The sequence below is a fragment of the Zonotrichia leucophrys genome, chromosome 5 (genome assembly GCF_028769735.1).
Source record: "Zonotrichia leucophrys gambelii isolate GWCS_2022_RI chromosome 5, RI_Zleu_2.0, whole genome shotgun sequence".
NCBI lineage: Eukaryota > Metazoa > Chordata > Aves > Passeriformes > Passerellidae > Zonotrichia > Zonotrichia leucophrys.
In genome coordinates this window covers 54,694,958-54,707,062 of record NC_088175.1, presented here as the reverse complement: position 1 = coordinate 54,707,062, position 12,105 = coordinate 54,694,958, and the positions used below count along the sequence as shown (strand labels likewise).

Below are 12,105 nucleotides of genomic sequence, written 5' to 3'. Positions count from 1 at the left end.
CATGTTCATGGAATCCAAACTGTCCTCTACATGTCCCTGTTTTGAATAGTTGCACAGAAGCCCATACAGGAATAACGACATTTCTGCACAGGATAGGGTTACTTATTTTAGGTCAAAGCAATCCCAAATGAATTTTATTTGTGAATAGCCTGGTAGATTTACATTTCAGTTTCTATTTCATATTGTTAATTATTTTCTTGAAGACTGGTTCATCTTCATTGATTAATCCAAGTTTTCATTTTTTGACTTGCAAACAAAACATTAACACAAAATTTAGAAATTCCTTTTGCTAACAAGGATGTACACCACTATACACTGATTTGCATCATATTCATCCAGAGGTGATGGTGGTGTTGCTTAATCTTGTGCAAATTTGAGATCTGAATGCAATTAGAGAACAAATTAATAAAGGATGCAAAGGTAAGTTGCAGCTGGACAATTACAGGGGCAATTCTCTATCTGGAAGCTAATGAATACTGGTAATGGACTATGTAGGGAATAGAAATGTATTTAGTTACAATTGCCAGGACTTTCCATGAAATATGTTATTCCAAAGTGTTAAACACGGGACCTGATTTTTTCCATGGAAGAATTCCTAGATCTTTGAGAAATCAGATGTTTACAAAGGTTTTAGTCTTTGGGCACTAACAACAACAACAACAACAATAACAATAATAATAATAATAATAATAATAATAATAATTATCATCCAAAGGAGTGAGGTGCATTTTGCATTGTGCTGTGACTGCCCTCTTGGGATCTCTGTGGGCTTCTCTCTGAAGTACTGAGGGCTTCAAATGGAGACCTCTGCTGCCATGGTGACTTCTGCATCATTGACACTTGGATAAATAGATTCAGAAAAGCACTTGAAACCCAGAGGAAAGATTCTTCAAGTCCCAGAATCAGGAACTGTGCTTTGCATGTGTTCTGCCTGTGCTTCTGGTTTTGTTTGTTGGGTTTTTTTCCCCATCATATTCTCAGCTTTGGGGAACACACTCTCTTACTGGTGGTGATAAAGCCAGTGTGCTACGTGCGAGCTATTTTTCTTCTCCAGCTGCATGAAAGGATGTGATTACTGAGGCCCTTAATGCTCTTTCTTACACTGTGAGCTGTGAGGGAACAGGCACTGGTGCCTTCAGGGTTGCATGAGAAAGGATTTGGGAGGCAGTGGACCAATTTAGCACTTGATCCCAGTCCATTGATTGTCTTTCAGCACACTACAGCCTCTTTATTCAGTCATTTGCTGCAAAATTCAGAAAAAATTTGCCACTTTAGGAGTAGTTCTGTATAAAGTTTGATGGATTATGTAGGGCTTGAGAAGGGGAGTCACCATTTTTAAAATTGTTATGTCTAATTTGTGAATGCCAGATCACTGTTTCCTACTTTTTAGCATTCTTTACCAATGTAGAAGTCGATTTTACTTTAGTTAGAAAATGCTTCCATAATAAAATATAGTTGTTCCATATTAGCATTAATTCAGTCCTTTGGGATGCACTGGTTGTTTCAGCAGCTCAGAAATATAGATACTTATACAGATTCCTTTTTTCTTGTGTAACTAGGAAAATTCAGTGCTTTCAGTGTTTTTTTAAAATCTTGTCAAAATCTTTGGGGTTTTCATGGCCCAGTAAAGGCTGTTGTTTAAGGAGATAGATTATAAGATTTCCCTATGAAAATGTATTTATCCTGTGTTTTGCTCTGAGGCAGAATTCATTGAGCACAGCGTGGAGCAAAATGTCTCATTTTACTTCCTGTCAAGAGCAGCCACAGATTTGCACTTAGATCCATCTCTAAAAATTTCTGCTGTGCGATTTTGATGTGATAAATTATTGATTTTTATATACAGGGCCTTTATGAAAGTCATGCTTTGTGATCTGCTCTTATGAAAAGTAGAAACTAGGTTAGCCAGAAATGTAAAAGAGAATAAAAATTATGGGAGAGAATATTCAGCAATTGCTTTTAACAAAAATAACAACTTCTCTTTTACATTACAAAAGAACTTTAATAAGTGCTATTTCAGAGAGGTGAGCAGAGCTCCCATTTTGCAGTCAAGCAGTAATCCAGGCTTCAGAAATGGCCAGAAAGTGTCATACACTATTGATTAGGCCACAGTGGGACACCAGCAATGCCCATGTTTCTAGGGCAACTTGCTACTTACTGCCAATTCCTTTTGGATTTGGAAAGTGCCAGGAAATTAGAGAACATCAGTTATATTCATTGGAAACTGGATCTAAACCCCACTGGAGTCAACAGGAGTAGTGCCGTTCACCAAAGCAGACTGTGGAAGAGACCCTGCCATGGTGAACTATATCATATTTAACTGGGGCACTTCTGGGGTATGTGTGGGTAACAGACTCACTCCACAACAAAAATATGTTTATTGTCATAGTCAAAATGATGTTTGGCTCTTGGAGATGGTGCTCTGCAGGGCCAGGGGTTGGGCTCGATAATCCTGATGGGTCCCTGCCAACTCAGTTTATTCTGTGATTCTGCAGTGAGGGAGGTGCTGGGTGTGTAGTTTACACAGAAGTGGATCACTGATGTCTCTATGGCTTTTTCTGCCCTTTGTTTCCTGTGCAGGACTCTGGAATTGATATTGGTGATATTTCAGAGAGGAAGGCCCTAAGGAAAAAGCTCCAGTGCAAGACCTTTAGGTGGTATCTTGTCAGCGTGTATCCAGAAATGAGAATGTACTCAGATACCGTCGCCTATGGGGTGGTAAGGATCCTGTTTACATTTCCCGTTGTGCAAACATGGGGGAAAAAGGTGTAATAGTGGAAGTAATTAATGAAGACAATGCCTGACTCAAGTAAAAGAAGCAGATCAGTTTAGAGTCACTGGTTAAATAATATGGTGAGTTGACAGAGACAGCTGCTCTGCTGTCATTTGTGCTGAGATGTCCTGGGCATTACCTTCCCCTCTGATTTTTTGTTGTTTGTTTGCTTGCTTCATGGCTTGCATTCCATACAGAAATACTCAAGGTGTGATTTTGCAGACACATTGGAGCTGGCAGGTTTGTGGCAGCAGGGTAATTCACAAAATTGACTCAGTATTTCAACTGCAACCTTCTTAAGATTGTAGCCAGATCTTAATTTAGAATCATGGAGTCATTTACGATAGAAAGACCTTTAATATCATCAAATCCAACTGTTAAGGGCTGATGCTTTCTCTTATTAGACTTAGCCATTTTAGGGAAATCCTGATCCACCCCAGAACAGGTACCACAATCAAAGACTAAGATTCCAAGTTAACCCAATCTCACATAGCTAACCCATGTAGAGCACCACTAGAGAGGTTCAAGAATCACTTTGCATCCAACAGAAAGGGCAGGTAAATCCATGCATTGTGGGCTCATCATTCCTTGTGGGACAGTAGTACCCTTGTGTGTGTTGCAATCACACTTGATTGCATGGTGCACGCCAATCACTTGTTTTTAAAATTTTAAAAGTTTAATAGTAATAAAATGGTTATAAAAATAGCAATATAATTAGAGTAATAATAGTTTGGGCAATCAGAATTCATGAGACAATAGAAACAAAGAGTTAGGGACAGTCCAGGTACCTTTTCTGGGCAAAATAAGCCTGAAAAAGGACCCACGTTAGCAGAGCATTAACCCTTAAAAGCAATAACCTGTTGCATATTCATACACCTCATACATGATGCATAAATTCCATTCAAACACAGGATTCTGTCTGGGCAGTGTCAGCTTTTTCCTATGAATCCTGACGGTGTCTTCAGTGCTGAGCAAGACGGGAAGAAGTTCATTTCTTCTGATAATGGGGCAATAAATTCTCTTTCTCTGAAAGATTCAGGTGTCCTGTGGCTGCTATCTCACTGCGAGTCCTCTCTTTAGAAAAAGTATCCTACATAGGATAGTTTTTATTTTAACACTATGTTATAACCTAAAACTATATTTAACACACTACTTAAGAAAATTAATACAGCATCACTTTCTAACATAACACATATAATAATCATTTTAATATTTGCAAAAAGCCAATTGTAAAATACACATTTTTCACATCGTGGTATCTCTGCCTGCCCCCCAGAGAAACTCCCCAAAACCAAAGGAGTTCCTCTCTAGCACCCAGCCATCAGTGCTTCTTAGCAACTCAGTAGGAAGAAATTTCACAGGTAAGAAGGAAAGAACAGAAGAAACCCAACCCTCAACACAACCCAAGCCATTCTATGATCCTGTGATTTAGGTACTGCCCAATAATACACATGATTATCATCAGCTGAGAGAGATGTGAGGAGCAGGCCCTGTTTGTACCATTACAGAGAAAGTAGTGGACAACTATGACAACAGATAAAGAAGGCACATATTGTGAAATACACAGCTTACTGTTTTATAAAATACTGTTGTATGACACAAGATTAAGTGCCCCTATCCTTCTAGTAAAAGAATCACTTGGATGTCTGATCTTCTTTTGTGTCTGCTTTGCTGTTTGCTTGCACATCTTACAACAGAGAAAGGTGTGATATTTCAAAGCACGTCAGCTGCTTTCTGATTCTCTAAATGCTTCCATTCATCAACTGGTTTCATTTTTTTTTATTTTTTTAGAAAATAGATACTGCTACTATAGCATTATCATCAATTTTAAAAAATCCTGAGTAATTGAAAAAGCTGTCAGAATGGGGGTAAAGGCTAGGATATATGCACTTACAGAGACACCCCATATATTTATTTCCTAAATCCTACATTTCCTCGTGTTCTGTGAGAGTTAGGGAAATAGGTGCAACATTCAGGTCTAGCTTATGCTGTGGAATATAGCTAGGCTTGGGACTGGAAGCAGAGTAAATATTTGGAAAGCAAACTTCTTTCTAAATTGTGCAGTACCCTCCTATTTAGAAGAAAGCAATGTCACTGGGCCAAAAGTTGTTGTATTCAGTGTAACAATCATTATTTCTGGGTTTCAGCACAGGGATTGTCTGTTATATTTTGTATTGTTTTTAAAATTAAGTCTTGGTAGGCCAAAATTGCATTACTCAGGTTAATTGTTGGTTGCCACAAAGCCACTAGATTTTGTAAAGGGATTGTTCCTCAGAATCTGGGGCTCAGATTTTGAAACAGCAGTATTAGTTAACAGGTCAGTGACTGTTTTGTTTCTGGTTTTTTCCTTCCTTTATTATGGGAATTGTTGTGGAAAAGTTTATAACATTCATACCATGACAAGCATTAGGATTGGAGTTGATGGAAGAGGCTTTGAAAATGTTAGGGAAATTAATCCACAAACACCAGAGGTTTATGTCCAAAAAGGAGACAGAGGAGTCCTTTGACTTTAATCGAATAAAGGGAGAGGCCACAGGGCATTCCCCTGGGATCTTTCAAATTTTTGGAGGACGCAGCCTCCTTTTTATCCCAATTTCCCATATTTCCCTTCTCTCATTCCCCATTGGCTGAGGTACTTGAGAGGTTCAGACTCCCCGATATGCCTGATACCAAAGATTTCCCTCTAATGTACAACCCTGCCTTTTAGTTTTTAATTCTTATGGAATTTAGGGGGTTTTCTACCCCATTGTTTCTTTCATCTTTCAATGTCTAATTTCATTTCTCAGCAAACCTAAAGTTTATTTGTAAAAGCAAATCTCTTTTTCCATCCATCAATCAGTGGAATGCTTCCCATTGTTTCTTCTATCTCCCAGTGCTAGTTTTACCTACCAGCAGACCCACAGCTTGTTTGGAAAGACAAATCTGCTATTCCTCTCACAGAGAGGATGGACAGTGAAGAATTGACTGACAGGCTTTGGGAGGGCCAGGGCTACCTGATGGAACACCAGTGGTGTAAAGGTGGAGCCAGCCACTTTGTGGGGGAGCACGTGGTGGTTTAGTTGCACACTCCCAGTGCTGTGCTTTCTCATTATTCAGTCAGTTGTTGTATTTGTTAAGGTTTAATAAGCCTTTGGAATTTTAAAGTGTGAGGTCATTTCTCACAGGTAACGATAGACCCAGGCATGAATTAATAAGGCTGATATTTATCATTGGTTTGGATAGAGGGGGTGCTTAGGCATCTGTTTGTGATAAGAGTCATGGCTATGCTGACATTATGAATAAGAAGTAGAAAGCTTTGACAGAGAAGATTTTATGTAATGCTCAAGGCTTTAATTTTTGAGAGTAATGCCAGTATTTATACCTCATGCATATTTTCTCTCCAGTGTTGAGATGCATCCATTACTGGATTTAGAGTTAGGTTTAGAGTTGGAAGTCTTGTAGAGATGAGTTGATGGTTTTGACTTTATTCACTGCCTGGCTTCAGCCTCTGATTTGTCCACTCTTCTTACATGCAGCTCTAGGCTTCCTTTCTAAATATATTAATTTGGTTTCCTCAAAAGAAATCAAACCAGAAATGCCCAGCTGATTACAGGTGGTTGCAAACCACATCTCCACTCCTTCAGGCAGTTGTCTCCTGTTCTCTGAGCCACTCTAACACCCCTGAACACCTTTATGCACATCCATGGGTATGCAGCCCACATCTTTGTCCTCACACTCTGAACCTCCCAGCTATCTGTGCTCATTAATTTAGCACTTCACTATTAGGAAACTCTGTCTCAGCATAGCCTAGGTTTTTCACAGGGCTTTGTGCTGACCAGGGCCAAGTACTTTGCAGTCTGTTCATTGCTGTGCGTGGGTTAGCCCAGAATAATCAGGGGAGCTGGTGCATAACAATTGCCCTGAAGTGTCCAGATGTCAGCTGAAAAAAGCAGTTTTTAGAATTATTTGCAGAAATCAGAAGATTCTCATAGAGATTCTTAAAAGCTATTTAATACCTCATCTATCTTGCTCAGCAGGATATATTCAGGTTCTCTCTCTAGTGTGTACTGGAGACTAAATATTTTTAAAACATATATCAAAAAATTATTGCTATCTCTGAAGGCTTTTTGAAGTATACCCTGCCTGAAACGTCATGCAACATTATTGAAATCAGTGGTGCTAGATTATCTGCAAGAAAGTATTTAGTCCAGATGCTTTCTGTTCAAGATCTTCACTGTAACATATTTTAATTTTCCATATTTCCTTCCTCAACTACAAACAATTTATTTTCTCAAAGAAAAGAAAGTAATCACACCATCTTTTTCTCATATAAAACTTGCTTGATTTCTTTTTCCTTCTGTTTGTTTCAGCTGCAGAATTCCCTGAAAAGTGATTTGTGCCTTGATCAAGGGCCAGACACAGAGAATATCCCAATCATGTATATCTGCCATGGAATGACACCACAGGTTAGTTTGTCTAATGATCTCCGATTTTGCTGCTGCTGTTAGCAGATTGTGTGGGAGGAACCACCATGTACCTGTCATTGTTTTCCTGCAACAAACCCTTGGTAAGATGGTTAGTAGCTCTTTTAAATAGAGGCAGCATTATTTCTACTGTAAATTGAGAAGCTGTGGTATAATAATGCTTTGACAAGGAAGTTGATTTATTAATTTTGAAAGAATTTAAGGAATATGAGAGTCAGCACTGACCCAGATTTGCTGATGAAAGCTTTCATTTCTGATCCTTATGCAGACTGTGCATATGTCATATGAATGAAACAATGCATTTTAAAACATTTTGCATACATGCATAGGTATACTCAGAGTTTATTCATGCATTATCTGAAGATGCCTGCTTTTTTACTTTATTTACTGTGTCATTTACATAAATGTGAAATGCGGAGCCACCTTCTTCACACCATACAGCTGTGTCAAATCCCAAACCCTGTTCTTGTGAAAACCCCTCCTATAAATCTCCTTGTTTTCCTTCTCTGCTGTTGTTCTGTTACTGTAGTATGTGCCAATGACTCAAATTACCAAAACCTTTCCATCTTCCTACATAACAGCTGGATTTACTGACTTGGCAGACAAGATGGTTAAGACCTGTGTCTCCCCAGCTAAGTACATGGGCTTAAGTGAAAGGGTTTCAAGGCAAATCTTGACAGGAAAAATGATGTTGCATGGCCTCGAACATGGTTGTCAAAGACACATGAGCAGATTACTTAACCTTAAAAGTTACGCTGCAGGCATGCCTGTAAATTCCAGTTAGAAACTTTAATTATAGTTGAGAGACAACGAACAATAACAAAAGTCACTTCAATTAGCACAGTGCAGTCAGTATTCACCAGATAAAGAACTACCTTTGAATGTCAGCTCAAGTTCTGTACAAATGAGATAGCAGCAAACAAATGAGTGAGGAGAAAGAGACAAGGGGAGCTTTTCTAGACAAGACTCTGCTCCTTCATAATTAAAATGCGGTGTCTCCTCCTCATTACTATGTATTTCATTTTGTAACTAATGTTAAAACAACATCCAAAAGAGCCTGTATTTGGGTAAGATCTCAGTAATGACAGAGAACTTTTTCAAAAGAGAATTAGACGTTTTCTGTGTTAGGGATTATGGTATTAAGAGGGAAAGAACGAACATCAGTCAGCATACTCCTATGAGATTTCCACTGCAGCCCAGCCATGTACTTTTTCTATTATATGTTAGAAATATTTGTATAAATATTCCTTTTAATCTTAGTGACCTTGCCAGTAGCACAAAAGATACTGGTAAGATGTTTATTTTATTCTAGTAGTGGGGAAATGCTGTTATTTTTCCTACCTGGCAGTCCTTACCAAAACAGATCAGTGCCCTGATTCAGGACTGGCTGGTTGAGTGTTTGGGTGATGCTGTTCTTAGCTCAGATGCAAAGTTTTTCTGTTGTAGCTATTCCATTTACAGTTTTATTGCTGCCACCACTTGGCACACTTGCATCTAGATGTGCAATAATATATCTGACTGCCAGGAACCACTCCCTCACATGTAGTTAAGTTGCTATTATTAGTTACTACTACAGCCTCTCTTCTAACTTGGATAATTTCTTTTTTTTCCTCCACTAACTGCTTTCAGATGTTTTTGAATTCTCATCTTTTTGCATGAGAAGTGGCTTAGATAAGATGTTTGACATCAAGGAATTGTTTTACAGTCATAGGTACAGCTACTGTTTCCTTTTAATATGTTTTATATAGGAAAGAAATCATCAAAGTCAGTAAAAAGGGAACTGCATACCTGATATTAAAATTCCATACTTGTTTTATTTTTAGACAGTATCAAAACATCACGTATAGCTTCATAATTAAAAACAGTAGAAAATATCCTAAAATATTGCAATTAAATGATCAGCAGTGTATTTTCCCGTGGTGTTTCTATTTCATTTTAAATAGAATCAGGATTAGTGATGCTAAAACTTATGTGATTCAGATTTCCAAACTTTTCCACAGTCCACTCTGTGTCTACTGTCAGTAGCATTGGCATATTCACAGTTCATTCCTGCAAGTATCTTTGAATGCTTTGTAACTGTGTTTATTTCATACTTCCATTCTACAGATAAACTGATGCAAATCTTATGTGTGCTTAAATACTAAGATGGAATAGAAAATCAAAATATAATCTGTCCATTTCTGTAGTCCTCTGATACTACTAATGTGAAAGAATTCCTCACAGCAGGGTGTTTGGCTGGGCCTGAAAAGACAGAAGGTATTTGAAAAACTACAATCTGTGCTTAGGTGTGTTTCCTACCCTCCCTTCATGTTCAGAGGGTGCCTTCTGTGGCAGCTGTATTTTGTCCCAGTCCCCAGGAGCCTGGACACTTCAGGAGTTACAGTACCATTCACTGAGTGGAGCACCTTGAATGCTTGACTGGTGGAAAAAACAAAAACGGTGATGATCCTGCAATGCACTCACATGAATTTAAGTGAAGAATTGCTATTCCTTTACCTTTGGTAAGAATGAATTCATTACAAAATGCTGCCCAGATAATTAGAGTTTCTGCTGAGAGGATCCTTGTCCAAGTGGTGGCATCTGAACATGGCTCATCCTCCCAGTTCTTTTGCTGAAGAGTATTTCTCCCTAAGAATCACATCTTTCCACTCCTGCCTTTAGACAGTCTCTGCCCAAACCAGCACTGTAATTTCTGCTCCATCTGTACAGCTGCACAGAGTGTTGGCACAACTCCCCAGCTCATCTGCAGGAACATCACCATCACACCTCCAGCCACCACAGTGCCAGGCAGCTGTTAGATGTGCACAGACCAAGGTCATCAGGTGGTTTAGGTACCTCTGATGTGCTGCTGGCCACTGTAAGGGCCTTTCAGTGTCTGTGTTAGCCTGCCACATCAAGGCTCTCCTGTGGTGCAGCTGCTTAGCACAGCTGGACAAAACCTGGCTTTTGCAACTCTTGAAACAGCCAAAAAAGTAAATGCAGCATGGTAAAATATCTAACTACAGGAGTTAAACCAGGCTCCTAATACACTGTTTAGTGATGGTAGAAATCATGTTCCTTTAATCACATAAGATCAGCTCAGAGGGAAAACACAGCAGCTTCCCATCAGAGTGATGATTAAGGGAATCAGGAAAACTGACAGATGAGGTGGCAGTGAGAGGAGATAAATGTGAAGGCAGGAGAACAGTTCGGGCAAAACAGTAACTAAAACATAAAGTTCATGTGAGGCTCTGGGGGTTTTGCTGAGGTTTATTTTTTTATGTGGTTCATATAGAAGAGGATAAAGGTAGTGGTTTAATTCCTGAACTTGTTAAAGTAAAGCAACAATTCAGTCCTACATTTAGGTCTTAGAAGATCTATTTCCTGCTGTGCCCTTGTTCTGCATGGAAAAGATGGTTGTAGTTGCAGTAAATACATGCCCCAGGCCTGACTGCATTCCTGGTTCTGGGATCTGCCTGAGCCTGGTTGTTTGTTGTTGTTGAAGACTGCTGTTTAACCAGGTTTGTAATCTTGAAGGCAGGCTGATGACAACATGTCACTTGCAGTAAAACTGCTCCTGAGTGATAGTTTAAAAGATTCTTTTATGAGAATGAAATACCACATTATTAGAGACTTTATTATATAATAAATAAGTAGCATCAATCAATGAAGTGATATTTTAAGTAGAGATTTACTTTGAAAATTGCTTGTGACTGAGGGGATAATGGGCAGTTCTGTTCCCTTGTTCAATAGCTTCTGGCTCTTATAATTCTCAATTTATAAGCAGTTAAACCCCAAAGCTCATGCAGCAATGTGAAAGTCAATAGAAACCAGTTAGGTTTTGAGGAATTCAGGTTGAGGACCAGGGTCAGAAGACTAAATTGGGAGTATCACTAGAAAAGAAATGCAGGTGAGAAGGGACTCCTATTTATATAATTTCATATTCTTGTAAGGGATTGTGGAACTGACACCAGTGACTACAGCTCTGCCTGGTATGAATTATTGCATCTCCACTCAAGGCAGTGGAAGAGAGTCCTGCCACACATAAAGCTGTGCCAGTTCACACTGTACAGGACTCTGACCTCAAAGCATAATGTATTCTAAGCACAGTGTCTGAAGTACTGGGAGTAGTTGCAAAAAACCCCCAGAAACTTGTAAACTCTTTTTGTATGGTTCATGAATGCTTCTTTTAAAGTGTTTATAATATATATTTTTATAAAAGCTTTGTTTTCTTCTAGCAAATCTCTTAGCATGGTGATTGTTCATACACAGATATTTTTCATACATTTCAGAAAATATCTTCTGTTATTTAAAAGTTTGTTAAGTGTGTGTGTAAAACACATAATTATTGCAAACTGAGACTCAGTGCAAGAAAATAGTTTACCAGAAGGCCTGACATGCAACAGATGCAGACTGTCAGGGAATAAGGGAGAAAACAACAAAACCTGCAAATGGATCAATGACTGGCCCTTCAGAGTTGAAAAATCACTGCCTTGAAAATGAAGTGTCTACAATAAAAACATTTCAGGCAGCCTTTTATAGGCAGTAAAAGGGAGCACAGCAGCTGCTGAACAGCTCTCAGTTATACAAAAACTCAGGGTTGCTGTTCACGTTTGTCTTGAGGCAAATGTTTGATGCGTTCAGCAGCTGTGTACAGGGCAGCCTGACCTGACAGCACCACTTCTTTGTAACGTTAGGCTGAGCTGGGCCATCACTTCCTTGAGGATGATCCTTTCATGTGTGCAGACCCGCAGGGCTGTTGTATTGCACTAAATAATTATTTAGTTGTTTGCACTGGGTGTTTGTTTGGGTGTTAATTTGCACTGTTCACATGATTTGTGTCCCATCAACACATGATCTTTCCCTTCCCCCCCATCCCCCAAGTGTCAGTGT

At 39.0% G+C, this 12,105-nt stretch overlaps 1 protein-coding gene across 2 annotated transcripts in view; it reads left to right on the top strand.

Annotated features, from left to right (window-relative positions):
- GALNT18 (polypeptide N-acetylgalactosaminyltransferase 18) overlaps positions 1–12,105 on the top strand; it is a 213,998-nt gene that overhangs the window by 159,897 nt on the left and 41,996 nt on the right. For both annotated transcript variants that reach the window (XM_064715707.1, XM_064715709.1), the window contains exons 9-10: positions 2,578–2,715; positions 7,120–7,215. In XM_064715707.1, coding sequence (XP_064571777.1) covers positions 2,578–2,715; positions 7,120–7,215 — 234 coding nt within the window. The remainder of the gene's footprint in view (positions 1–2,577; positions 2,716–7,119; positions 7,216–12,105) is intronic.